The sequence below is a fragment of the Candoia aspera genome, chromosome 2 (assembly GCF_035149785.1).
Source record: "Candoia aspera isolate rCanAsp1 chromosome 2, rCanAsp1.hap2, whole genome shotgun sequence".
Classification (NCBI taxonomy): Eukaryota; Metazoa; Chordata; class Lepidosauria; order Squamata; family Boidae; genus Candoia; species Candoia aspera.
In genome coordinates, this window is record NC_086154.1 from 155952094 (window position 1) to 155978935 (window position 26842).

At 47.2% G+C, this 26842-nt stretch overlaps 1 protein-coding gene across 2 annotated transcripts in view; it reads left to right on the top strand.

Annotated features, from left to right (window-relative positions):
• Nucleotides 1-26363, top strand: part of LOC134491026 (ultra-long-chain fatty acid omega-hydroxylase) — a 53278-nt gene extending 26915 nt beyond the window's left edge. For both annotated transcript variants that reach the window (XM_063294486.1, XM_063294487.1), the window contains exons 5-13: nucleotides 263-390; nucleotides 14141-14262; nucleotides 15420-15687; nucleotides 17540-17606; nucleotides 18256-18385; nucleotides 21351-21484; nucleotides 23013-23077; nucleotides 24847-24923; nucleotides 25921-26363. In XM_063294486.1, coding sequence (XP_063150556.1) covers nucleotides 263-390; nucleotides 14141-14262; nucleotides 15420-15687; nucleotides 17540-17606; nucleotides 18256-18385; nucleotides 21351-21484; nucleotides 23013-23077; nucleotides 24847-24923; nucleotides 25921-26098 — 1169 coding nt within the window. In that variant the 3' untranslated portion in view covers nucleotides 26099-26363. The remainder of the gene's footprint in view (nucleotides 1-262; nucleotides 391-14140; nucleotides 14263-15419; nucleotides 15688-17539; nucleotides 17607-18255; nucleotides 18386-21350; nucleotides 21485-23012; nucleotides 23078-24846; nucleotides 24924-25920) is intronic.
• The last annotated feature ends 479 nt before the right edge of the window (nucleotides 26364-26842 follow it).

The following is a 26842-nucleotide window of genomic DNA, read 5'->3' on the forward strand; positions in this document are numbered from 1 at the left end:
TGAGCTATTTCTTAGATTTGGTGATTTTGGCCAGCTTCCCCCAACCTGATACTACAGTATGTAGATAGGTTGGATCACAACTCCCCAGATTGCCAGCTGGCATAGCCTACTGGTTATGACATCTGGAAGCTGGAGCCCAACATATCTAGATAATACCAAGTTGGGGAAGTTGGATTTAGCTTGTATGGAGAGTTGATTAGCTGCAGACAATTCCTCGGCTGAGATACTTTGCCTCAATCATCCCTAATTTTTCTTACTTCAGGAGATGGATTACTACTGAGCGATGGGACAAAGTGGGCACGACACCGGCACTTGCTCACTTCCGCCTTTCATTTTGCTATCCTGAAGCCTTACCTGAAAATCTTCAAGCAGAGCACAGACACCATGCATGTGAGTGCTTCTAAAACTCATGCATCCTCACCCCTTTCTGCCTGTTCCCATCCCCATTAAACCTCTCTCCCTCTCAGCACCACTGGTGCAGTCCATCTAGAAGTATAACTGGAAAGGGAAGGGGGTTCTAAGGGTCCTACATCATCTTGCATGGGTTAATAGGTTGCATCACAATTGTTTCCTATTGTATTTACATAAATATTGCTTCAGTATTCAACAAACATAGAATATTTACTCATGCATTAGTTGGATGGGTTGTGCGCTGGCCCTCTAATCTCAGGAGCCCCAGCCACACCTGACATGTTGAATGGCAAAGGCTGGACTAGGGTTGTACTCACCTTCAAGTGGATGCAATGAAAACTTGCAGGAATTGGAAAAAGGACTATGTACACCACTCCATTCCTCATAGCTATGATAAATAGTCTAGCAGGATTGTTTCCAAGCATGAGCAAACAATTATAATCTGAATGTGCTTTTAGTTTGCATTTGGTGCGCTTTTATCATTCTCAGCTTTCTCTGTGATCCTGCATACTATTCTTTAATAAATCAGATATCTGTCATGATTGCCGTTGCAATGTTTGCGACATCATAACGGCTCACATGACAAAGCGCGGATGCGTGTCAATGACTGGAGAGGTGCAGGCGATAAACAGGACAAAGAAGGTAATGGGTTTGGGAGATCTATTAAACAACAAGGTCTCATCGCTCGGTAATCGACCATTGACACCATTGTCAAAGAAATGATCGGGGCGAGGTTCGGAAGGGCGCGTCCGGGCTTTCGAGGAATATCGAGGTCTAATCGCCCGATAATGGACCATTACCGCGCAGGAAGATAAACAGGGCAATGCCCGGGGCGAATGGGGCTGGACGGCCTCTCACCTATCAAGTCTTGATGGCCTGTCACTCCGTAGAACTCATGGGGAACACCCGGGGAGTGTGGGGCTGGAGCGCTGTTTGACGCAAGACTATTTAAATCAACTTTTGGTGTGCTTCCCTCACTCTCAGCTTTTTACTGGTGTGCATTCTATTCTAAATAAAAGCCAGAGCTTAAACTTGATTTAGAGTCTGAGTCTATTATTTGGTCTTAGGCATTCCTTACATAAAGCTGAGAATCTTTTAAGAACGAACCTCGCTAGTCTCTACCAGGAAATTTTTCTTGCGAGAGAAGCAGCTAGCGATGACTGAACCGGGGACGATCTTGGAGTCGGCGCTTCAGAGCGGAGACGCAAAGGACTCAACATGAGTGGGGGAGGCGACCAGACAGCTTCTGGAATCGACGCTCCCGAGATGGGACACAAGCCCCCTCCCTACCCACACCACATCCCAGTTTGGAGCCTGGAGCCCCAGCCCAGAGTCAACAACATTTCGGGTGGGACAGCGTAGCAGACCCCCGGCCGGGGACACCCCACACCACTTGGAGATTCCAATACCCCCAGACGCCCGAGAGGGAATTCGCAGGACTGCCGATCGGGCAACAACCGACAGCACCGAGGATGGACAATCCTGTCACAACGGACAGGATCAGGGCTCTGGAGTCCAAGGTGCAATCATTAGAACACATGCTGCGATCCATGTCAACTGTGGTGAGTGAGCTCACAAAGAGTGCTGCTGCGCAGGGTGCAGGGAGGGGTCTCGGCATCCCACCCACCCTATCGCCGGCCCCGAGAGGAAGGGGCCAGGCGCAGGACTTTTTCCCAGGGCCCCGTGGCTTTACTCTGGTGGGGGTCACCCCTACTCACTCACAGGTTGGGGTTTCTCCAGTTGGTGGGATCGCTAAAGACTTTCCAGTAAAATTTGATGGCGATCCCACGAACCTGTCATTCTTTTTAACTAACTCAACAAACTACATCCAGCTATACGGACATTGTTTTGCATCGGAAGGGGCTAAAATCTCGGCTATTGCCACAAAACTTAAGGGCAGAGCCGCAGACTGGTACGTACAAATGTCAGAGTCCGGATCCCCAGCCCTGGCTACCTTCCACACCTTCCTGACCATTTTGAAGCAGTACTTTGAAGACCCCCTGGCGAAGGAAAGGGCTAAAGGCGCTCTGAAAGAACTTAATCAGGGGCAAAAATCGGTCGCAGATTACGCCCTAGAATTTAAGGTCTTGGCAGGGAAGGTCCCTGAATGGTCGGAGGCCACCCTGATCGATATGTTTAAGGATGGCCTCAATCGAGAGGTGTTACAATGGGCGCTGTACAGAGACGATCCGGACTCACTGCATGACTGGATATGTCTTGCCGGGAAGGCTGAACACGCCCAGCGCACCTTCATGCTGGTGGCTAAGAGAGATAGGCTTCCTCCCAGCGGGAAAGGACCAGTGCCACAGTCGGGCCCAACATGGGACTCCGAAAGACAACGTCGCTTTGCCCGTGGGCAATGCATCAGGTGCGGTAAGGCAGGTCACCGTGCGGCAGAATGCCACAAGGCTAGGACGGTGGATCGCCCACCTAGACCGACGCAGAAGGCTCCACAGAAACCACCCAACCCTCCCCGACGGCTGACGGGCACTAGCAACCCCGGACGAAGAAGAGGACGTCTACCTCGCGGGGGACAGGTTGGCCGCCCCGGAGCAGCCGGCGGAAAACGCCTTCCACCTGTCCTAAACAGCGCCACTGGGCAGGTGGTGGAGAATGGGCACGATACCACCAGGGTGAGTGCGGACTGCCCCATCCTGGCCGTAAAAATTGAACTGAGCTACTGCTCCAAGACCATCAAAGTCGGGGCTTTGGTGGACTCCGGGTGTTCCAGATGCCTGATCCACCCCAACCTAGTCGCTGCACTAAATTTACCCTGTTTCCCTCTCCCGAAGCCGCTGATCTTCCAGCAACTCGATGGTTCCATGGCGGGGGGAGGGGGCGGCCACCCAGGGTACAGGGAAAGTTACCCTACAAATAGGCACGCACAGAGAAACCATAGAATTCGTGGTCACCCCGGTGGGCAAGCCTATAGTGGTTCTGGGAATCCCCTGGCTAACTCGCCACAATCCCTACATTAACTGGAGAACCTGTACGATAACATTTGAGGATGGGTTCTACCAGGCACCTGCTAAGGGAAAATCCCTCACTTTGACTGTAGGGAGGGCTGAGATTGTCGACCCTCAAGTTCACGCTTCCCCCATGGAGGGGTTGCCAGAATAATACGCAGACTTTGCTGACGTCTTCAGGGAGGAGGAGGCGGACCAGTTACCCCCCCCCATCGCAAGACGGACTGTGCCATTGAACTGCTCCCTCATGTCCCATTGCCTAATCCAAAAATCTACCCAATGACACAAAAGGAATTGGCGGCATTGCAGGACTTCCTAGATAAAAACCTCGCTCGGGGCTTCATCGAACTGCCGGTTGGAGCGCCCGTTCTGTTCCGCGAGAAGAAGGACGGTACCCTAAGACTGTGTACAGACTATCGCGGGTTAAATTCAGCCTCTGTCATGAGTAAGGATGGCGAGCAGGGGGCTCTCACCCAGACTGTCAAGCGCATGCGTAGCACTGAGGAACTGTTCAGCCATTCAAAGAGACACAGATCGGGACCGCCTTAACCTTTGGGGTTTATATGGCTGGGTTTTCCCACACTTTCTCAGTTTGTTAGGATTCTTGTTAAGTACTACTAATAAATATTAGAGACCAAGTCCTCGCCTCAGTGTGTTTCCTGGTAATCAGGACAGCCTCCTTGTCAAACAAGTACCCCCTCCCCCTCGTGAAAGATATGTTGGCACACTTGTTGACTGGAAAGGTTTTTTCCAAACTTGACCTCCGCCAGGCGTATTACCACATTTGCATCAGGGAGGGGGATGAATGGAAAACAGCTTTTAACTGTCCCTTGGGCTCCTTCCAGTATAAGGTACTCCCTTTTGGTCTTGCAGGGGCCCCGGGGGTTTTCATGCAACTAATTAATGAGGTTCTGCATGACCATTTGTTTAAAGGAGTACTGCTTTATCTGGACGATGTCCTGATATACTCCAAAACTGAGAGAGAACACGAAAGATTGGTAAGACAGGTTCTCACCAAGCTCCGGCACGCTAAACTTTATGCTAAGCTTTCCAAGTGCGAATTCCACAAGTCGCGCCTGGATTACTTAGGCTACAGGATTTCAGATAAGGGCATCGAAATGGATCCTGCAAAGGTTCAGGCTGTTTTGAGCTGGGAGCGCCCGCGCTCCCGGCACCAGCTCCAAAGTTTCCTGGGATTCGCAAATTTCTACAGATCCTTCACAAAAGGGTTCGCGGAGATTGCCCTGCCCTTGACTGATTTGTTGCGGACCAAAGGTGTCAGGGAGACGCGCAAGGTAAAAAACCCAGGGGCCGTGCTCAATTGGACTCCTGCCTGTCAGGCTGCTGTCGACCGGTTGAAAGCTCTCTTTACAGCGGAGCCAATGTTATCCCATCCCGACCCCGAATGGCCTTTTGTCGTTCAGGCTGATGCCTCTGATTTTTCAATTGGGGCTATCCTATTACAAAAGGATTCTGCCGGACTCTTGAAGCCCTGTTCCTATCTCTCCCGGAAATTTTCCGAGACGGAAAGGCGCTGGCATGTCTGGGAAAAAGAGGCATTTGCAGTAAAAGCGGCACTGGAGGCTTGGCGTCACCTTTTAGAAGGGGCGACCTGCCCTTTTGAGGTCTGGACAGACCACTGCAACCTCGAGGCGCTCCGCACACCCAGGTGCCTCAGCCCTAAGCAGATTCGCTGGGCTCAATTTTTCAGCCGTTTTAACTTTCAGCTGAAGTTTATTCTGGGGAAGAATTTTTTGGCAGATGCACTTTCCCGGCTGCCCCAGGACGTGGAGCCTGACTCCGACGTCGTGGGGACTGTGCTCTCTGAGTCTCGATTGGGTTTGGCCGCTGTCACCCGGAGCCGCGCTCGGGAACAGCCTCCCCCCCCTTGCAAACGACTCCGGCGCAGCCCGCTCTGGGCCGCAGGCAACCACAGATGCTGGGTGGGTTGCGTGCAGATTTTGCCCTCACATTAAAGTCTGATCCCTGGCTCCTTGCTAACCCTGACAAGGTTTCCATGGAACAAGACCTCGCCTGGGTAGAGGGTCATTTATACGTCCCTGACTCGCAACGATCAACTATCCTCAGCCAGTCTCATGACAGCAAACAGGCTGGTCATTTCGGGTTCCTCAAATCCCTCCACTTAACCTGACGCCAATTTTGGTGGCCCTCACTGAGGAAGGATGTCAAAACGTATGTGGCATCCTGCCCTGTTTGCGCAATGTCTAAGTGACCGTCCGATAAACCCCAGGGGCTGCTGCAGCCTGTGGCTAACCCTGCACGCCCTTGGGATGAAATCTCTATGGATTTCATCGTGGATTTACCGCCCAGTCAAAAGAAAACAGTCATTTGGGTAGTCAAAGACTACTTTTCCAAACAAGCTCATTTTGTCCCCTCTGCCTCTATCCCGTCAGCGCAACAGCTGGCGAAGCTCTTTCTGGTGCACGTGTACCGCCTTCACGGCTGCCCCTCTCGCTTGGTGACCGATAGGGGCACACAATTTACCTCACGGTTTTGGCGGGCTTTTTTGAAATTAATTGGCACCCAGCAAGCATTGTCAACCTCCTGGCATCCCCAGACTGACGGATCTACTGAGATCCTCAATGCCACCCTTGAACAATTCCTCCGCTCCTACATCAACTACCACCAGGACGACTGGGTGGATTTGCTTCCTTTCGCGGAGGTTGCATACAATAACGCTGTGCATCAAAGCACGGGACAAACCCCCTTCAGGGTGGTATCGGGTCAGGACTTCGTTCCCATTTCCGAGCTCCCACAGCCCCCGTCTCCAGTAGTGGCGGCCTGTGATTGGTGTTCTAAACTCACAGACTTCTGGCCCGTCATTAAGGATGCTCTCAATGAGGCACAGACCTCATACAAACTTCAGGCTGACAAGCACAGGCGCCAACAGCCGCCTTTTCGAGTAGGGGACCTGGTTTATCTCTCCACTAAATTTATCAAGTCACCTCAGCCTTCCAAGAAACTGGCCCCCAAATTTATTGGCCCCTTTCAGGTTACACAAATTGTGAACCCGGTCACGCTGCATTTGGATCTACCTCATAATTTGAAGCAGCTGCACCCTGTGTTCCACTGCAGCTTACTCAAGCCGGCCAGTGACCCCTCCTGGTGGCATCCACGCACTCCCCCCCTCCACCCGTCATGATTGACGGACAGCAGCACTTTGAAGTGAAGGAAGTTCTCGACTCCCGCAAGCTTCGTGGCTCTCTCCAATACTTAGTGCGCTGGAAACACTTTCCCCACTCTGAGTGGGTCGCTGCCCATGACATTCAGGCCCCCGAGCTAGTCCGCAACTTCCATGTGGCATATCCCTCCAAGCCCTCGGCTTGATTTCCTTCAGGGGGGTGGTGTCCTGATTACCAGGAAACACACTGAGGCGAGGACTTGGTCTCTAATATTTATTAGTAGTACTTAACAAGAATCCTAACAAACTGAGAAAGCGTGGGAAAACCCAGCCATATAAACCCCAAAGGTTAAGGCGGTCCCGATTTGTGTCTCTTTGAATGGCTGAACAGTTCCTCAGTGCTACGCATGCGCTTGACAGTCTGGGTGAGAGCCCCCTGCTCGCCATCCTTACTCATGACATCACCCTCCCCTCCAGATTGATATTCCATTTCAGCCCCCTCCCCTCCAGAGTCTTGATAAGATATGTTGTCTGCTTGTAAAGTCTCATGAGAACTTGGCAAAGAAGGCAATTCTTCAAAGGACAACTCCTCCACGGACGAAGCGGTGCTGCCCTCCCAATCCGATAACGCCTCCGAGCCAGGTGGCTGCTGCTGAAAAACATCTAGAGAGTTAGCAGGGTCAGCCCCCCTCCCCCCTGGGAAATGCAAGCCCGAGGTTGAGGGCTGTGGTTCCCCCACCTCCTCTGTAACTGGAGTCGAGGCTTCAGGCAGGGGCGGGGGGAAATACACACTCACGAACTCCTCAGCTTGGCCTTCTTTGGCCCGCTCAGGCGAAGGAGTAATCTCGGGTAAAATGCGAGGCTTGGGTTTGTGAGGGAAAAGCTGATGGAATCGATGAACCAGTGCTGGAGCATGTACATCTCTGGCATTCTCCCACGTGCGCTCCTCCTCAGGGTACCCTTTCCAGTGTATGAAATATTGGATGCCCCTTCCCCTCCTCCTAGAGTCCAGAATCTCTTCCACTTCGTACTCCTCCTCTCCCTCCACAATTACTGGAGGTGGTGGGGGTAGGTGCGATCGCAAGTTACTTGGGGGAGGGTCTTTGGCTAGCAAGGCTCTGTGAAACACTGGATGGATCTTCATGGATGGTGGGAGCTGTAAACGATAAGCTACTGGATTTATCTGCTGCACCACAGTGAAAGGGCCGACGAACTTAGAGTCCAATTTCTTGGAGGGTCTGGTAGAGATCAAGAACTTGGTAGAGAGCCACACTTTGTCTCCTACTGCGATCGCTGGCCCCTCCTGCCTGTGAGCGTCTACCGCCCTTTTGTAAGCACTCTTTGCCCTGTTCAGCTGCTCCTTTAACAACTCCTGTGCGGCTTGTTGCTCTTTAAGAAAATCAGCTGCTGCTGGAACAGTTCCCTGCTGGGAGGAGGTGGGCAACACCTGAGGGTTAACCCCGTAGAGCGCTTGGAACGGAGACATCTGGGTAGATGACTGCACAGAGTTGTTATAAGTGAATTCTGCCATGGGCAACAGGGCTGGCCAATTGTCTTGCCGATACGTGGTGTAACACCTGAGATACTGCTGTAACCACTGGTTAATTTTTTCGGCCTGCCCATTACTGGCAGGGTGATGCGCTGATGACAGGTGGATCTGGACCCCTAATGACTGGAAAAGGGCCCTCCAGAACCTGGAAGTGAACTGTGGGCCTCTGTCACTCACCAAGTGATTCACCATGCCTCTATACCTAAAAACGTGGTCTATGAACAACTGCGCGGTGGCTGGTGCAGATGGGAGGCCCTTGCAAGGAATAAAATGTGCCATCTTTGTGAAAAGGTCCACCACCACCAGTATGGAAGTCAGGCCCTGGACCGGGGGTAAATCAGTGATGAAATCCATGGAGATCGTATCCCAAGGCCTACTTGTAGGGGCTGCAAGAATCCTGTGGGCTTCCCTGGGAGAGGCTTGGCTCGTCTGCAGGTGTGACAAGAAGCAATGTAGCCCTTAATGTCTGCAACCATCTTAGGCCACCAGTAGTCCCTCAGAGCTCTATGGAGAGTTTTGAAAACGCCTCCGTGGCCTGCTGTTTGGTGGTCATGACACAGTCTCAGTACTTCTTCCCTCAATGAAGGGGGAATGTACAATCGCCCACTATGCCAGAGGATTCCTGCCTCCACATTGAATGGGGAGGCAGTGTCTTGCGGGGCCCTCTGGAGGTCATCCATCCTGGCCCTGGCATACGGGTCCTGTTGCTGCTGAGCTCTGGCTCTTGCAAATAGGTCCTCTGCTTGGCTGCCTGCTGCTAAACTCTCCGTTTGGCTCCCCCTCATCGGCTGATCAAAGTTGTGAGGTTGTAATATAGCAGCCTGTACTTCCTGGTGAGTGGGGGGGTCTGCCTGAAAGGATCGAGACAGGGCGTCTGCCAAGCAGTTTTGCGCCCCGGGCACATAAGAAATGACAAAATTGAAACGGGAGAAAAACTGGCTCCATCTGATCTGGCGTGGGGTGAGGGATCTGGTGTTTTGTAGAAGCTGTAAATTCTTGTGATCAGTGCAAACTTTCACCGGAAAGGTTGCCCCTTCTAGCCAGTGCCTCCACTCTTGGAATGCTGCTTTAATTGCCAGCAACTCTCTGTTAAACACATCATAGTTTCTCTCTGCTGGTGAGAGTAGGCGTGAGAAAAAGGCACAAGGAAGCAATGTATTCTCTGCCCTGTTTGTATATTGCAATAACACTGCCCCAATGGCAACATCTGAGGCATCTGAATACATTATGAATGGCTTCGTGGGGTCAGGGTGCCTTAAGAGCGGTTGGGAAGCAAAAAGCTGCTTCAACTCCTGGAACGCTGCTTGCTCCCTCTCCCCCCATACGAATTTTGAGCCTTTCTTCAAGAGCTGTGTGAATGGTCTGGTCCGATGACTATAGGCTGGGACAAAACGACGATAGAAATTACAGAATCCTAGCCATCTTTGTATATCTTTAACATTTCGGGGGGGTGGCCAAGAGAGAATTGCCTGGACCTTAGCAGGATCCATGGATATGCCTTCTGTGGATACTATATAGCCCAGGAAATGTACTTCAGTTAAATCAAAGGCACACTTCTCTAGCTTGGCGAACAGCCTGTTCTCTCTCAGTCTTTGCAAAACATTACGTACATGGGTTACGTGAGTTGTGGCATCCTCAGAGAAAATTAATATGTCATCTAGATAAACGACCATGTACTTGTCTAGTAAATCAGCAAAAACGTGATTCATAAATCTGGAAAATATGGCTCCTGCATTAGACAAGCCAAAGGGCATAACAAGGTACTCAAATTTGCCAAACCTGGTGTCGAAGGCAGTCAGGTATTCGTGCCCCTCTTTCACCCGGATCAGATTGTACGCACTCCTGAGATCCAACCTGGTAAACATGCGTGCCTTCTGCAAGCGATCTAGCAGCTCCGAGATTAAGGGCAGAGGATAGGATTCTCTCTTTGTTTGTTTATTTAAGAAACTGAAGTCGTGGACCACTCTCAAGGGTGTCTCCTGGGTTGCAGGTGCCAACGGGTCGGGCTTCTTTGGTACGAAGAAGGTAGGAGCAGACGCTGGGGACGTAGATGGTCGGATGAAGCCCTTCTGGAGATTGGAGTCCAAGTAATCCTTTAAGGTGGCTAACTCCTTGGGGGACATGGGATATTGTTTCCTTGCTGGGATCTTGGCTCCTGGTAACAACTCAATGGTGCAGTCACAGTCCCTATGGGGGGGTAGTGCTGTGGCCTCTTGCTCGCTGAAAACGTCTGCAAAATCTGCATACTTGGCTGGCAAGTGGACCCCCCCTGCTACTGTGACTGCGTTGGTTGCTGGAGAGTGTGGAGCGGCTTGACTCTTGTGGTGCTGGCATTCCTTAGCTGGGAAGGAGATTGCTCCTGTAGTCCAGTTCATCAACGGGTTGTGGATCCTCAGCCAAGGCGTGCCTAGGATTACCGGCACATTTAGCGCTGCAGTAACATAAAGCTGGATCCACTCAGTGTGGTCTCCCACTGTCAGCTGCACCGGTTCTGTGAGCCTTCTAATCGGCCCTGCCTTGAGGGGCTGGCCGTCAATGGTCTCTACTTCTATGGGGCATGGCAATTCCCTGGTCGGTATGTTGCAGTCTTGTACGGTCTGTGCATCAATAAAATTAGTTGAAGCTCCAGAATCCACGAGGGCCTCTAGCTTGACCTGGTGCTCTGGGTTGACTTGGACTTTTACGGGTAAGTAGTAAAAGTCTTGCCTGGAATCTTCGGAATGAGCCCTCCTTAATTGATTTACGGTCTCCCTGCTGAGCTCTTGGGAGGGAGACCAACGGAGTTTCCCTGATTGGAAACAGAGGCGGGGATGGGTCCTGTTTCAGCTGCTTGCCCTGGGGGTCTTACTGGAGTTGTTTGGCCTCTCGCTGGGCAAGTTCTCACCATGTGCCCCTGGGCTCCGCAGTAGAAACACAGGGCTCTCTCTCTCCTTCTCTGCCTCTCAGTCTCGGAAATCAGTCTCCTGCTTGCCCCAATCTGCATTGGCTCCTCTCGTGCTGAGTGAGAGGCTGCTACAAGGGGAGTTGGGAATCCTGAAAACGCTCGGAGGGTCTTGCTTCTCCCCGGCTGCATCTGCCTAAGCTCCTCTAGCCTGGCATCTATGACCACCGATAGCTGATATAGGGCTTCTAATGTGGCTGGTGTTCCCTGGCGCACCAATTCATTCTTAATCTCCTCATCCAGCCCCTGTTTGAATTGGTCTTTTAATGCACTCTCATTCCAGTCCAGATCTCCTGCTAACAACTTGAAATCAGCAATGTAGAGTCCCACCCTCTTGTTACCTTGCTTGAGCCTCCGAATCTCCCGGCTGGCCGTGGCCTCTCTGATGGGGTCGTCAAAGTGTGCTCGGAAGCCTGCCAAAAAGTTCTGGTAGTCGTTGAGAATCGGATCGTTGTTCTCCACCATGGGAATAGCCCATTTGGCCGCTGGTCCCTTCAGCAGGCCTAGGATGAAGGTGACTCTGGTTCTGTCTGTGGGAAACTCTGCGGGTCTGCTGTCGAAGAACATAGTACACTGTGTGAGAAAGATTCTCAGCTGTCCTGCTTCTCCTCCAAATTTCTCTGGTAGACTGCCCTGTGATCTCAACATTACCGGTGGGGCTGCTGCTGCTGCTGCTGCTGGTTGTGGGTTAATCGGAGCTGGTTGTTGCAACTGCTGTAGCATGGCAGCTTGTAATGTGTTGATCTGGAGATCTACTTGTTGCTGGTGTTGCTGTAGGGCTGCTGCCAATTGCTGGATGGCGAGCCGCATTTCTTGGTTTTCTGAAGACATTTCTAAACGTATCTGTTTAATTGCTTGTTCCTCCCTCTTTCGATGGGAGTAGGAGTTTGTTAGGATTGATGTCCTGATTACCAGGAAACACACTGAGGCGAGGACTTGGTCTCTAATATTTATTAGTAGTACTTAACAAGAATCCTAACAAACTGAGAAAGCGTGAGAAAACCCAGCCATATAAACCCCAAAGGTTAAGGCGGTCCCGATCTGTGTCTCTTTGAATGGCTGAACAGTTCCTCAGTGCTACGCATGCGCTTGACAGTCTGGGTGAGAGCCCCCTGCTCGCCATCCTTACTCATGACAGGTGGTATGTCATGATCGCCGTTGCGATGTTTGCGACATCGTAACGGCTCACATGACAAAGCGCGGATGCATGTCAATGACTGGAGAGGTGCGGGCGATAAACAGGACAAAGAAGGTAATGGGTTTGGGAGATCTATTAAACAACAAGGTCTCATCGCCCGGTAATCGACCATTGACACCATTGTCAAAGAAATTATCAGGGCGAGGTTCGGAAGGGCACGTCCGGGCTTTTGAGGAATATCGAGGTCTAATCGCCCGGTAATGGACCATTACCTCGCAGGAAGATAAACAGGGCAATGCCCGGGGCGAATGGGGCTGGACGACCTCTCACCTATCAAGTCTTGATGGCCTGTCACTCCGTGGAACTCATGGGGCACACCCGGGGAGTGTGGGGGTGGAGCGCTGTTTGACGCAAGACTATTTAAATCAACTTTTGGCGTGCTTCCCTCACTCTCAGCTTTTTACTGGTGTGCATTCTATTCTAAATAAAAGCCAGAGCTTAAACTTGATTTAGAGTCTGAGTCTTTTATTTAGCCTTAGGCATTCCTTACAATATCTTTGAATTCCTGCTCATGAGTCTGACAGTGTTTTAGAATAGGCATTCATTACATGTGGAGACAACCAGGAGCAGGTACTGAAGGAGTTGTGCAGGTCTGGAAAAAGATGCAGCTGCTTAAACAGTTCAAAAAGAGGTATTTTGTGTGCCCTGACAGGTATTCCAAGGATTTGCACACGAATATAAGCTTGGGCATTTTAATATTTACTTGAAAACTCTAGCACCCACTACTCTGGTGTTGCTTGCCTATTTCATAAAGGTAATGAAAGGCAAAGTTAACAAGCCTCTTCATGTGAGATAGAGGATGGATGGATGGATGGATGGATGGGAGAGAGAAGAGAGAGAGAAAGGTTTATGCAACCCATTCAGGAACATGTTGCAACCCACCTGCATTATAAAAGCATCCAGTTCCAAAATGCTGGAATTGTGCCAGTGCAGCAAAGTAAACATGAGACTCAGAGATGGGAGGGAAACAAAGAAGGGAGCATAAAGGCAGGAGAAGCAGAAGGGTGAGAACAGTAATAAGAGAAACACCCTGATTTAGGGAAGAAACCGCAAGTACTTACTGTACCTACAATTCCATTACAACAGGGCAGGTGTGTGGGTAATACACTGTTTCTCAGGGTGTGTGGGGTGTTGTTGTTTTTTTGTTTTTTTGGTAGCTGCCTTGATTTTGATATAGCAGAAAGATTTAGTTTTTAACACATCGAACAAATGATTCACAGATCATTCACAATGCATGCAAAGTAAACTAAGTATTTCAGGATGGGCAAATGCCTGTTGGGAATAAATGGACCCTAGGATTTTCCCTTCCTCTTTTCAACAACAACAACCACAACATCTCTCTTTCTCCTTCCCCCCTCCCCCTGCCCCCCACTATCCTCCTCCCTTCCCAATGGGTGTATTTTTAGCACCACTTCAACTTGTGGAGAAGCTGCCTGGTGAGAAGTTTAGGATTTCTCTGGTTCTTGCTCTGTCACTTAATAGCCATTCTAAAATTTAAGTATCAGACCTTTTGATATATAGAAATCATACACCAGTGATTTAGATGTGGCAGTAATCTAACAAAAGCTAAGATTAATATTGGGCAGGACCATGATCCTAAACCATTTGGATTTGAAATCTGAAAATATGGTACATTTGAGGTGTAGAAGAACTTGACAGTTTTTCCTTGCACAGGTATTGAACGTGAGCTCTTTTTGCACTTGTTCTCCATCTGTAAGTCCCTTCTGTCGTCCATCTTTGCACATTCACTGTGCAGATGTGAACTGTCAGTATTCTCTCTCCTTGGTTTATTTCCCAGGCATTTGCACAGTCCTTTACCCATCCTGGATTGCATTTGCCTTGCCCCCTGTGCCAGATCTGGGCCACCTCCCTGACATCAGTATCGCTGTGCTCTTTTTCTAGCTTTGGTGTTTTGCTTATCCTCTCTCTACAGGCCGAGTGGCGCAAACTGCTGTCAGCAGGCCCTGCTTCTCTTGACATGTTTAAGCACATCAGCCTCATGACTCTAGACAGCTTGCAGAAATGTGTGTTCAGCTATAGCAGCAACTGTCAAGAGTGAGTACACCAGCAGCATGAAGAAGTGCAAGGGAAGGAAGATGGCATGAAGGTGTTATATTCTTGGAGTCCAATAACTGAGTTCATTCTCCAGGACATGTGGGCAAAGTGAGGCCTGGGCTGCAGAGGGGGTACAAACCCAATTTTTGCAATCTCATTTCTCACTCTAATTGTGAGAAATAATTGGCAGAAGCACATGAGAAGTATAGTCCTAAAATAAGCTTAACATAGTTTTAAAAAATAAAGAATTCTCCCAAACAGCTTTCCCAAACTCAAATGGTGGGAGCCTCTGCCCCAGGATGGAAGACTGAACTTAGAAATAAGCACTGCCTTTATAAATAGGTTTAAGGCAAATGTTAAAATTGCACTCAGACGTCATGGCTTCCTGTAAAAACCATAACAACTCAGAATGGTGTTATGTGAGAATACTATTCTTTCTTACTAATGCCTTCAAAGGGGTTCCCAATAGTTTAGCCACTTTGGATGTGTCTGAAATATTTTGCATAGAGAGAACCAATTCTTCTTTTACACTGAGATATCAAAAATCTTTGAGGTGGCATTTTCAGAACAACAGCTGAATTAAACTCGCACATCTCAAAGTAATGAGATTCGATCTTAGATCAAATGGCTCTCTTTGATCCAGTATATCACAGACAGAAATCTCTGGCTCTTTGGATTTTGCCCAATGACAACTCATCATGTTGTCTGAAGCTGAAGGGAGCTAGAATCCAATAGCATCTGGACAGCCATAAATTCCCATTTTGCCAAAATAACTTTTGCCACACTTCAGCCTCACCATGCTAGCTACTGTTGTGTAAATATGCATAGAATTTGGAAGTTAGATCCATCGAATACATTGAGGCTTTCTGATGAATGCATATGTTTGTGCTACACTAGATGTATTGGGCCGGGGGAAAGGGTTCCTAATTAATACTTTAGTACAGATGTTTTTCTAGTGTCTGTTCCAAGTGTAAAAAAATCTGTATATTTTAGAAATTCAGTATGAAGAACAGTTACTATATTTGTGTTATATAAATATGGTGAGCACTCAGTTCACCTGTATTTCTTAGAAAAACATATTCCTGGATTCTAAATGCTGTTTCTATTGAATCTCTCTTTCATGTTTTCTTATTACAAAATAACTGAATACATTCCAGAAAATCAAGTGACTATATCACAGCCACCTTGGAGCTCAGCTTCCTTGTTGTGCATCGGCACCATAACCTGCATCTGCATGTTGACTGGGTTTACTACCTGACAGCCGAGGGCCGCCGCTTCCGCAGCGCATGTGACACTGTGCATCATTTCACAGCAAATGTGATTCGGGAGCGCCGGATGGCACTTAACCGCTTGGGTGAGAATGCCTGGCTCAGATCAAAGCAGGACAAAACCATCGACTTCATTGATATTCTGTTGCTGGCCAAGGTAAGGGGCAATTTGGGCTTAAGGACTACCAGATCAGTCTGCGCTGGTTCCTTTGCACAATCTGTTTTGGGGAACAGCTTTCTGATACACAAAACCTCCATTCTGACTTTTCAGTAAAGAGCTATAGGAGGATATGGACCCAAGGATGGAGAGAGATTTACTTTATAAACCTTATGAAGTTATCTGGATCTATGAAAGATTAGGTAACACAGCAGAAGGAGATGAATTTTGCAGGTGAGCTAGAATATTATGAGGGAGCAAAGCACACTAGATTTCACTGATCTTGGTGGAGGGACTTCCCAGCCAAACACCTTGGAAACTGGATTTCAGTGAGATGATTTGGTAGAATTTCAGACTAATTCATGACCAATTAGCCAGAAGGCAGGGCTAATCAAATATGATGTTGAGGTAATTAGCACTTAAGGAAGAGTCTCAGAAAACAATGTTAAGAAGGGGATAAGTTGGTGCTTGTCCCTTGATGAGAGTCAGTATGTACTTGACTCTTGTTCAGGTGTTTTAGGCAACAGCTGGCTCCAGCGTCTCCTCTTCTCCATCCCTGTTTGCAGTATAATCACAATACTTCACCTAAGCTTGCACATAGGATTCGTTAAACAAAGTCAATCTCCTCTTGTCTCCTCACCCCACCCCCCTGCCCCCAGCTACAGAGCTCATCTCCCCCCATCCCTGGACACTTAACTCTGAGTTCTTTTGCAACCCTACAAAAGCGTGTTTGTGTCAAGTTACACAGTGTGCTGGCTTCTGGCCTCCCATTTTAAGTTGTCTGTCTTCAAGAAATAAAAGAAGCATAGGAAGGAAGTGCAGCACTTCAGCTGCCTGGAGTGGGCACACAGTGACAGGATTCCCTATGACATCTCTCTGGAAAAAGCTAGGGAAGAGCAGAACAAATTTAACAGCAGTTCTCATGAAGCAGACCTCAGCTTATGTGTGGCTCAGCTTGAGGGGAAAAAAGTCAAGAAAGTCATTATCAGAATTCAGGATCGAAATGATGATCCTTCTCTGGTTTTGAAAGCTAGATTGTTTTAGTTAAAGAAGGACTTGTCCTACCAGACAGGTTAAAAAATGAAATGTGATAGTCTCCCAGTCTTTTTCCAGCTCATGAGAAGCCGGGGGGGACGGAGCAAACTATAAAGCCTTGATGTAGATGCCATGAAGAAATTACCTTCTCTAGTCAGGGGTTCTCCAACTTTTTCAGGCCACAGAAAATGTTGGTTAAAAAAATGTCACGGGATCCATGATCAAGAGGCAAAGCATTTTCTTTCTGATAGAAAATAGGTTCTCTCTTAGTTTCATATGGAACCCCATCAAGTTCTTGTGGAACCCCAGGATTCCACTGAACACAGTTTGAAAAACCCTGCTCTGGTAGTTAATAGATTTGTTAAAAAAGCTTTTCCTTGTAGGCAAAGTGGGGAGGGAGTAATTGCTAGGATACATCTGAATGCTCATTGTTCTTCCTCACCATGGTGTTTCACATGAATGATGCTGTGTGGTCACATAATTAATCCCAGAAATGCTGTGGAAGAAGCCTCTCCTCTTGGAAAGGCCTGTACAGAATGCTTCTAATTACTAATAGGTTGTTGTCTGTAGGGCAGAGAGTTTCCACTGGAACAGAAGTCCGGCTTTTGCAAAAAGCCATCAGCCTATATGGAAGAACTGTGAACTGCCCTGGAGATGGAGACCCAGCAAATGCAGAGCATCTGGCTTAGTGAAGGCTGTTTATAGCAAGTGTGGAGGATGGCAGAGAATGAGCGTGAGCTGAGTGAGACTCTTGACTATGGAAAGAGCATTACTCAGGCTGTCTTGGCTCAGCAAACCCCTGATTTTGTGATTGCAGGATGAAGAGGGTCAACATTTGTCTGATGAAGACATAGCAGCTGAGGCTGACACCTTCATGTTTGAAGGTGAGATGGGTGAATGATTTCATCCTTGTGGTACATTCCTTGGAAGGAAAAAACTGGGGAAGAGGGGATGCATTCCTCCTCCAAGCTGCAGGAGAGCTGCAAGTCTCAGAGGGAGGGGCTTAGTTGTGGCTTCTGCTTCAACTGTTCAATGGCTTGTTCAATGTAGGGGCTGTATGCTGTTCATTGCCTTGCCTGGTGCTGCCCTGGTTTTGATGTATGATATTGGTACCCAAAAGGAGCTGTGATTTCCAGTGTCTGGGCCCCCTTCTCCAGCTCACAGTAGCTGCCCAGCCTGTGCCCATCCCACTAGGGTCATTCAGCTTTTGGAACACTCTCATTGCCTTTCAAAAGCAATGCTCCTGCCCTGTTCTGGCTCCAGAAAGATCACACCAAATTGATTTTGTATCCCTTTAATTGCTAGCCTTGTTCATGGGAAGGAATTGGCATTTTGGAAGAATGTGCACAATAAGATCCTTCTGACCCATCACAGGCCATTATTGATTGCCAGAATGAGAAGAATAATTGTCTTTGGAATCCTTGGCATGGTTACCTTAAACAACTCTGAAAATCTTCAGATGGAAGTCCCTTTTGATAACTACCAAGTAGTCCTTCTCTGGGCATCTTCCATATGACTTTTGTCTTGCTGCAGGCCATGACACTACAGCAAGTGGCTTGTCCTGGATACTATACAATCTGGCTCAACACCCGAAGTATCAGGACCAGTGCCGGGCAGAGATTCGGGATCTGCTGCAGGGACGGGAAACAGAAGAAATTGAATGGTAATGGGCTGGGGGTGCAAAGAAAGCAATCCAGAGGGTGGAAGATCGAGTCAGACTCAGATATTAATTGCCAGGTTAAAAAGAAATTAAATGAGAAAGCGAACTGAGCTAGAGAGGGATGACATTGAATGCTGTGTGTCTTCCATGGACGAAATTGTAATCTTACATCATTAAGATGAACATCTTTACACGCTGGCTGGGGAATTCTGGGAGTTGAAGTCCACACATCTTAAAGTTGCCAAGATTGAGAAACACTGCTCGAGAGGTTCATTAAATGACTGTATTGCTGAGGATTGTGCAAGTTGTTTGCTTAGAGTTCTCCCTCACAGAGGATCTGTTCATAAGGTGTCCTTGAAGTTGACTGAGTGGGGAGTATTACATTTGTATGTTAAAATGCTGGGACCCTCTTGGCCAAATTGAGTCAGAAGTGGGCTGATTACTCAGAGTGGAAAACATGATTTGGGAAGATCAAAAACGTGCTCAGGAAGAGCTTCATTTTAAAGAGCAGGCTGGGCAGGCTACAGTCTGCCCAAATGTCAGCAGGACTCTGCTGCAACTGCCTCTAGGTGGAAGCCGTTCTACCTTTTGTAAGTCCATCAGTGGCCTTTCACAGCAAAATAGCTGCGTTAGTCCGGATGACAGCCTGTTTAGATCCCCATCTGCCTCTGTTTATTCTGTTATTTAAGATTTGCAGTTATCTGACTGCTTTGTAGGGGACATTTGCCTTTTACAAGTTTCTCAGTTTGCCTCTCGCCTTTCTCTGTAGGACTGTTTAACCTTCTCTGTCCTTTCCCTTTGTTAGGCTAAGGTTGGGGGCAGGTCCCCCTTCCCTCTGCCCGCTATTTGTAGGGCACAGTTCAGGCACATATTGTTTGCTTTGGCAGGGTGGGCAGTTTTGTTTGATTGGCTCTCAGTAAATGTTGCAAAAGACTTTTTAGAGAATCTACTTTGTTTTTAACTGTAGTCGGCAAGTTGATGATTGAAAGAACAGTCTGTGCTGTCAGGAGACTTTGTCTGGTCAGGAAATCAAGTGTATTGGCTTATTTTAAGGATTTCAAGGTTTGAGTCCTTGTCCCCCTCCTGCAGGAGCCATTTGGCGGCTGAGCAAACAGCAGCAGGTGGAGGGGAAGGGACACCATCTATCAGAGAGGAGGTGAGCTCTAGACGTTGCTGACCCTCGATCTCAGCCTGTAGTCTAGAGCAAGGCTCCCCAACCCCTGGGCCGCGGACTGGTACCGGTCCGCGGCCTGTTAGGAATCGGGCCGCACAGCAGGAGGTGAGTGGGGGTGGGGGGGACAAGCGAGCACCCGAAGGAAGGCGTCTGAAGCCTCCAACGGTTACCAGACTGGAGCTCCTTGCCTGAACCTGCTGGTTTCCATGCCGGTCCTAGTGCCTGACATGTGGCTTGTGAATCCAAGGAAAACCATCCCCCCACCCCCGTCCATGGAAAAACTGTCTTCCACAAAACCAGTCCCTGGCGCCAAGAAGGTCTAGAGGATCATACCTGAAATTTTCTGTCTGCTGCCTCTTCTTCCTTTTCCCCATGACAGCAGGGCAAATGTTCTTTCTATAAAAGGAGCTAATCCAATAGTAACAATAATAAAAAAAATAGTAAAATATGAGAATAAGGGAGGATCAAATGATATGAAAATTAGGCACCAACAGTCAAGTTCACTGAATCTGACAAGCTGACTTGATGTGACCGTGGGATCCCTTCTTTCGTGCTGGAGAGTCCCCATAAGCCATGGAGTCAATTTTCAGTGGCGGAAGTTTGATATGATGCCAACCTGTGGAGAAGCCTTGCTGCAAGCAGAAGCATGCTTCAGAGTCTCTAAATGGCCATGAAAGCAGGTCTCCTGTTACCAGAGCTTGCTTCCTTGACTTGTGCTTGGGTTTTTGTTTATATATGTACAGTAATGAGACAATTCATGACTTGACAACCAGGATATGAAATATTTAACTGTTGGCAGTAGAGCACCAAACCTCAAAGAAACGCTTTTGATGTTACATGGATAAGTGTGTCCATATAAATAAGTTGTGATATAGGGGGCTAACTTCTTGTTCTCAAAGGCTGTATCTGCTCAGCTTTTATGTTGCCTTCTTTCTTTTTCAAAGCAGAAAAGATGGGAGAGCAACAAGGGGCAGTTATTTAAAAGGGAACAATAAAGTGAGGAGTCCCTGGTGCTCTCTGGGCTTGATTGCTTGCTTGCAGACGTTTCATTCCCTGACTAGGTAACATCATCAGTGCAAGTGAGTGTGGGGTTTGCTGCCTGTTTATATACAGCAGCTTGCCCTGCCAGTGTTGGTGGGGGTGTGGCTTCCTCCTTGGTAGTTCCTTGATTAGGCTGTTGTTTTCTGCTTGATTGTTTGTCCAGTGTTAATCCCTTCTTATCGGGGTGTTGGCTGCTGGAGAGGATGTGTTCAGGTCTTTTTGTTTCCTTAGCTTTTTTACTGTCTGTTTTGAATGGTGTGTAAATGTGGTTTATCTCTATGTGTCTATTGATGGTTGATAGCAGCCATCAGTAGACACATAGAGATAAACCACACCCCCACCAACACTGGCAGGGTGAGCTACTGTATATAAACTGGGCAAACCCCACACTTACTAGCACTGAAGATGTTACCTAGTCTGGTAATGAAACATCTGCAAGCGAACAATCAAGCTCAGAGAGCACCAGGGACTCCACAGTTCAACCCTGAGCTACAGATATTCTTTTCTGTTGGAACAAGAAAGTGCAGGTTCAGCACTGAGGCAGCTCTCTGGGGATGACCTCCACTAGTTCCCAAACATTTCCACCCCCATGTGCAGCAATCTCTGTCACAGGCATGTCGCTGTGACAGAGATTGCTGCACATGGGGGTGGAAATGAAAGAAGAGGGATGGCTAGTTGAGAGCATACCATGTGATGTTACTGTACCCCAAAGTCTTGCTAAACAGTGAGGCTTGGTCTCATATCATTTCTCAGGAAAGATCTCTCCCTCATGCCCTTCACCACCATGTGCATCAAGGAGAGCCTGCGCCTGCACCCTCCAGTCACAGCCATATCTCGATGCTGCACTGAGGATGTGAACCTTCCTGATGGACGAGTTATCCCTAAAGGTATCTGCTACGGAAGGGCCCCCATGCCATCCCTTGCCAATTATCATCATCTCTTGCATCTGTATCTGGCAGCTGGATCCTCTTCTTCACTCTGTGACTTTATTCCCTGCCTGCATTAGCAGTCATTCCAGGCCACTATGCTATCATGCTTTGGGCTTCATGAGAATTAGACATGCTGTGAGCTTAGCAAAGTGCAAAGTATATTGTACAAAGGGAGAAAAAAAAGTTCCCAGGTCCTTGGAAAGTTGGCTGCATACTGAGTTTGTTCTCCCTTATATTAGAGATCCTTTACAATATTTATCTGATGTAAGCTCAATGTGACTGTTTTGCTTTCTCAGATGCTGTAATGGCCACTTCTAATCTAGATTAATCTATATTTGCAAGCAATTATATGACCCAAAAATAATAAAAAAGAATTCCATCATTTTTTACCTTCCACAATTATGGATCTTACAGCAATAAGGTGTTAAGCTCCACATTTTGCTCAGGCTCCATGCCTCATTCATCTTGGAAAATGTGATGCCATTTTTATGTGTATGCACATTGTCCTTTCCTCCCGCTGTTTTGTTTGTTGCTACTTGCAAGAGAAAATGTTTGCTTGGCGCATCAGGTCATACATTGGTAACATAGCTGCTAAAGAGACGCAGGAGAAAATATGGCTCTTCCTATGTCATGTAGTTTGGGCTAGATATTTTTATTGTTTTTTTAACCTTGCTTTTCACTGTTCAGAAAACTTTATAGCCATTTCTATATGAGCCCATCATTAGGGATTCCTTAGGTGCCTTTCAGAACGACAACTTTCCTTTGCAGCTAGCTATCAAAAAGGGCTGCTGGTTATAGAGCCGATCCCAAATGCTGGGATCTTTTTGCTACAAGTGCAAAACTGTTTACAGTTTCACCTTAAAGAGGGTTTGTACTGGGGCAAAGTGATTGGCAGCTGTTTTTAAATGCTTGTAAGCAGCGGTTGCTGGAACAGAAGCCAATGGGGCTGCTCCTGTGGTTCTCTGAGGCCATCTTGCTTGATCGCCTGGCTCAATGAAAGAAGCCTAGTGTTCCGCCCCAGAGCAACTAGCCAGGACGGGGAATGAGATGACTGCATCACTGGGGCTGGGAAGTGGAGGAACAGCAAATGGCCATCAGGGAAGATGCAGCAGTGGAGGGGGGTGGAAGAGTTGGAATGAAGAGAGGAACAGCCAGGCAGCACACGCTGGTCCTCTTCAGGAGGCAACTCTTGGCTACTAGTGGAGTCAGAAACTGATTGATTGATTGATTGATTGATTGATTGAGTGCCATCAAGTGATAAAGGAAGATCTCATATCTTCTGAAAATCTGTAGCACTAGCAGAGATATGAAACCTGCCCAATTCTAAACACAAGCCAAGAGAATGCTGACATATTCTTTGCTCTGTCTGTTAATAATAGCAATTCATTTGCCAAGTTCTGACACGTTCTTTTGCCTGTCTCTTGCTTTTGTGAATCCTTCTATCTTTTGTGCACATCCAGAGTTCATTAGGCTTTTCTCTCTACAGGGATTATCTGCCTGATCAGTATCTTTGGGACCCATCACAATCCTGCTGTCTGGCCAGAGCCTGAGGTAGCATTTTCTGCATTTCTGTCTTTGTAATTTGTTCCCATCCATTTTGGGCCTGTGTAGAGTTCAACCATGGAAAACTCCTAGGAGATTCTCTTCCCCTGGCAGGCTACCTGGACCCGCAGCAGGATGCTGTTTTGGAGGCAGGGGGGCAGCTTAGTCTTGCCATGATAATTCAGTGGCTAAGTGTATTTATTTCCAAAGTTATATTCTGCTTTTTGTTCATTGAGAAGTGTAAAGAATCCAGCAAGAAGCTGCAGAACATGAGTATCCATTAAGAAAAATACAGACAATCACAACCACGTAAGAGCAAGATTGAATCTTCAAATATAGCCAAAAATAACCTGGTCTGCATGAAATGTTGTGCAATTCTTCTGGAGAAAACTTGGGCTTGCTATACTTACAAGTATAGTATGAGTATAGTAGATAATTTTCCATCCATTCAGTGGATCAGTCAAGCAACAAAGCATATGGATACAACATTCATCTTTTACATCAACCATATAACAAAATACTGAGCATTGCAACTGTACATAAACTTTAGCAGCTGTTAATGCACCATAATAACAAAATTTAACTTCTTTCTCAAAGACAGCTGTATCTTGATTTGATAAAGGATATGTAAAATTCATATTTCCTGCCCACCATTCTTACTAAGAAATGGGAGTCTCGGGAAATGGAGCAGTGCAGAAGGACAAATACGATGTCTGTTTTGTCTGCTTCATATGACAAAATGTGAACTGAGGTATATTCAGAACACAGAGTTTACAGTGTCTTTCCTCCAACAAAACTAAACTGTTGAACTGCAGCATCTTAAAGACTCCTTGTTCATTGTCATATGTTATTTATTTTTGCTTTGTGATTGTTTTATTGATAATATTTTTACATTTAATTTTTTAAGGAGGGAGGGAGGGAGGGAGGGATTGTAATGTTACCTACTGGCTGATTTCCTCTCCCTTGGAGCTCTGTAATGGAACCTCTCCACTGAAAAGATTTTATTCCTTAGTTGCAGACATTTTGTTCCTTGGGATCCCACTCATGAAACTCCCTTGGAGTTTGGAGAATTCATGGGGTGGGTGTGATCTGCAGGACCCTGGGTCAGTTTTCCATTGAAAGTTCTCTTCTGTCAGACTTAAGATGATCCAAGCACAGGATTAACAGGTGGGGCTGGGGCCTGCTTGCTTTCTTGCTGGTGCAAAAGGTTTCATTTGAATGAGCCTTACACTCTCAAACCTGTGAATTATAAAGCAGGCACTGTTTTGCCCATCAGACCAAACAGGGCTCAATAAAAGTACTTTTGCTGTTAGGGGATGTCAAGCATCTGTTAGTCTATAAGATGTGGCCGCGAGGCTCTGTTTGCTTGGTGGATCGTACATTTACACACACTTATTCTACAGACAGATATACCTCTGCCCACAAAATAGTTTCTACAAGTTTCCTGGGACAGAATGGTTTCAGAACTAGAGCAAGAAAAGAACCAGCGCCATAGTTTGAGAGTCCCATGTTGGGCTTCCTATTTGGGTCAGAATCTTTTACAAGCCCAGTTTCCCAGGTCATCAATTGGCAAATCTGATCTTCCTGGTCCTCAATGCCTGGTGAGTTCTCCTGGGAATGTCAAATTCCTGTTCCTATGTGAACAACAGTGTTCAGACCTTCTTATGCTTGGATAACATGGCATGTGACAGATGAAACACTTGGTGTCATAATCAGTTCCTTCTTACATTTACAGCTTTTCATTCAACCCATTCATCCAATCTGTTTGTTTCTCAAAGGTCTATAACCCATATCGCTTTGATCCAGCGGTCTCACATCATCCACTGGCTTTTGTGCCCTTCTCTGCAGGACCCAGGTAAAGAAGTATACAGCTAGAGACAAAACATAAAGCTCCACATAAGAACTGTGCAGTTTTGGAAGTCAAGCCTTTCAAAATATGTATTAGGTTAGCTGATTTTTTTAAAAAAAGAAATAAAATGAAAAGTCAGTACTCCTGGCTCCTCTAGATCTCTAAACCCAGATCAAGGATGTCCATCTCTTCTTCACCAAAACACAACTCCACATTTTAGCAGGGATAGACCCTATAGTGCCTATTGACATCAGTGTGCCCACAGACATAATTCTCTTATATCCTCTAGGCTTCCCACCCCGCCTTTATTTTTATAATCGTCTCATTCAAAATAATAATTAAAAGAGAAGCTGGCATGCTTGAAACCAAAGTTGTAGGCTAACTTCTTTATTTACAAGAATGCCTCAGGGACTCACAGAGGCATTTTTAGAAATGAAAATGATCAATCGCTAGAGCCCAGGACTTTGTTTAGAAGCAAGCCCACCTTGGCAAAAATGGAGGTGCACTAGTAAGAAGCATCAAGAGAGAGCAAGAGGAGGGTGGCAGGGAAGAACATCTCAGATTTGTCTTCTGGTAAGAGAGCATTTATAACTGCCCACATTCTTCTGGGCAGCCATTTTACAACAGTACCCATAACATGCTCTCAAAATTGCAAACATGTCCACCACCCCTAAGAAGTTGCCTTCCCTGCTCTATACAGTACGTAGGGAATATCCCACTGTTTTAAAGATGAAGTAAGTGTTTTTATAATACAGGGGTGCCTTTCCTGACAAAGCATGTCAAGTTATTAAGAAAAAGGGAAGGATGTCGGAGGATATCCATGTGACCTTCTTAACGGGTGCTCGTGGGGTAAGGGAACATGAAACAGTACATGCTGAAAATTTCAGCAAGTGGCCAGTTTGGTCTCTAATGGAAAAAAAAAAGCCTTCTTGAAGCTAGATTTGCCCAATGTAAAGAAAAGTCAGCCACATAGCCACTGAGATGGAGTCTGTCTTCCCTGCAGGAACTGCATTGGGCAGAACTTTGCCATGGCAGAGCTAAAGGTGGCCCTGGCCCTGACACTGCTGAGGTTTGTGGTGCGGTTGGATGAGAGCCGACCTGTACGGCGCAAGCCAGAGCTAATCCTGCGGGCAGAGAATGGGCTGTGGTTGCACGTGGACCCGATCCCTGCTGAATCTTGATCAGAAGTTCCACGCAGAAGATTAAAGTCTCTGGTCTTCAACCTGTAGTCTGTACTGAAATGTGCCAAGAGGACTTGTGGCCAGGATACTCTTTGCTTCCAGCTTCGTGGAGGGCAGGATAGATTGTATTTTGCAGACATCTTCCTCCCACCAATGTGCCTATGCCCCGTAGTCTACTAATTGCTGCTTAGCCCTACTTTATTTCTTTGCTACCATGATGACTACCAACAGGTATTCTAAATTAGATTAAAATCATATGAAATGAGCTTTTGGCTTGGTTTTAAGTATTTAGGTAACGGCATGCATATAGGATCAAGCTATCCAGTGACAACTGCCTGAAAAACTGGCCCAAGAGCTCCAGCATAAGAACATGTGCATTCTGGATATTCCAAACATCATGTGGGTTGGCTTTCAGTGCTGCTCTTTTATATACAGTACTGCTGTGATCATTCTATCGCTTCCAGAGGTAATTCTTTCTGAGAAGAGCAATTCCCTTTCTGGAAAATCTTCTCCACTGTGGTACAGATCTAGGAACAGGGGCCTTATTTAGAAAATGAGAGTTCACATTTTCTGTCATGCATACTTCATAAATCAAATTTGTCCTATTTCAGGAAATGTAGGGTACCTTGCGTGGTCTATGGACCCTTTCCAGATCTCTCATCAGCAGCTATTTCTGGCTTTTCTGCAGGTCATTAGGAAAAGCACTGAATCTAGTCTTCCAATAAAAGTACTGGAGCTCTGTGG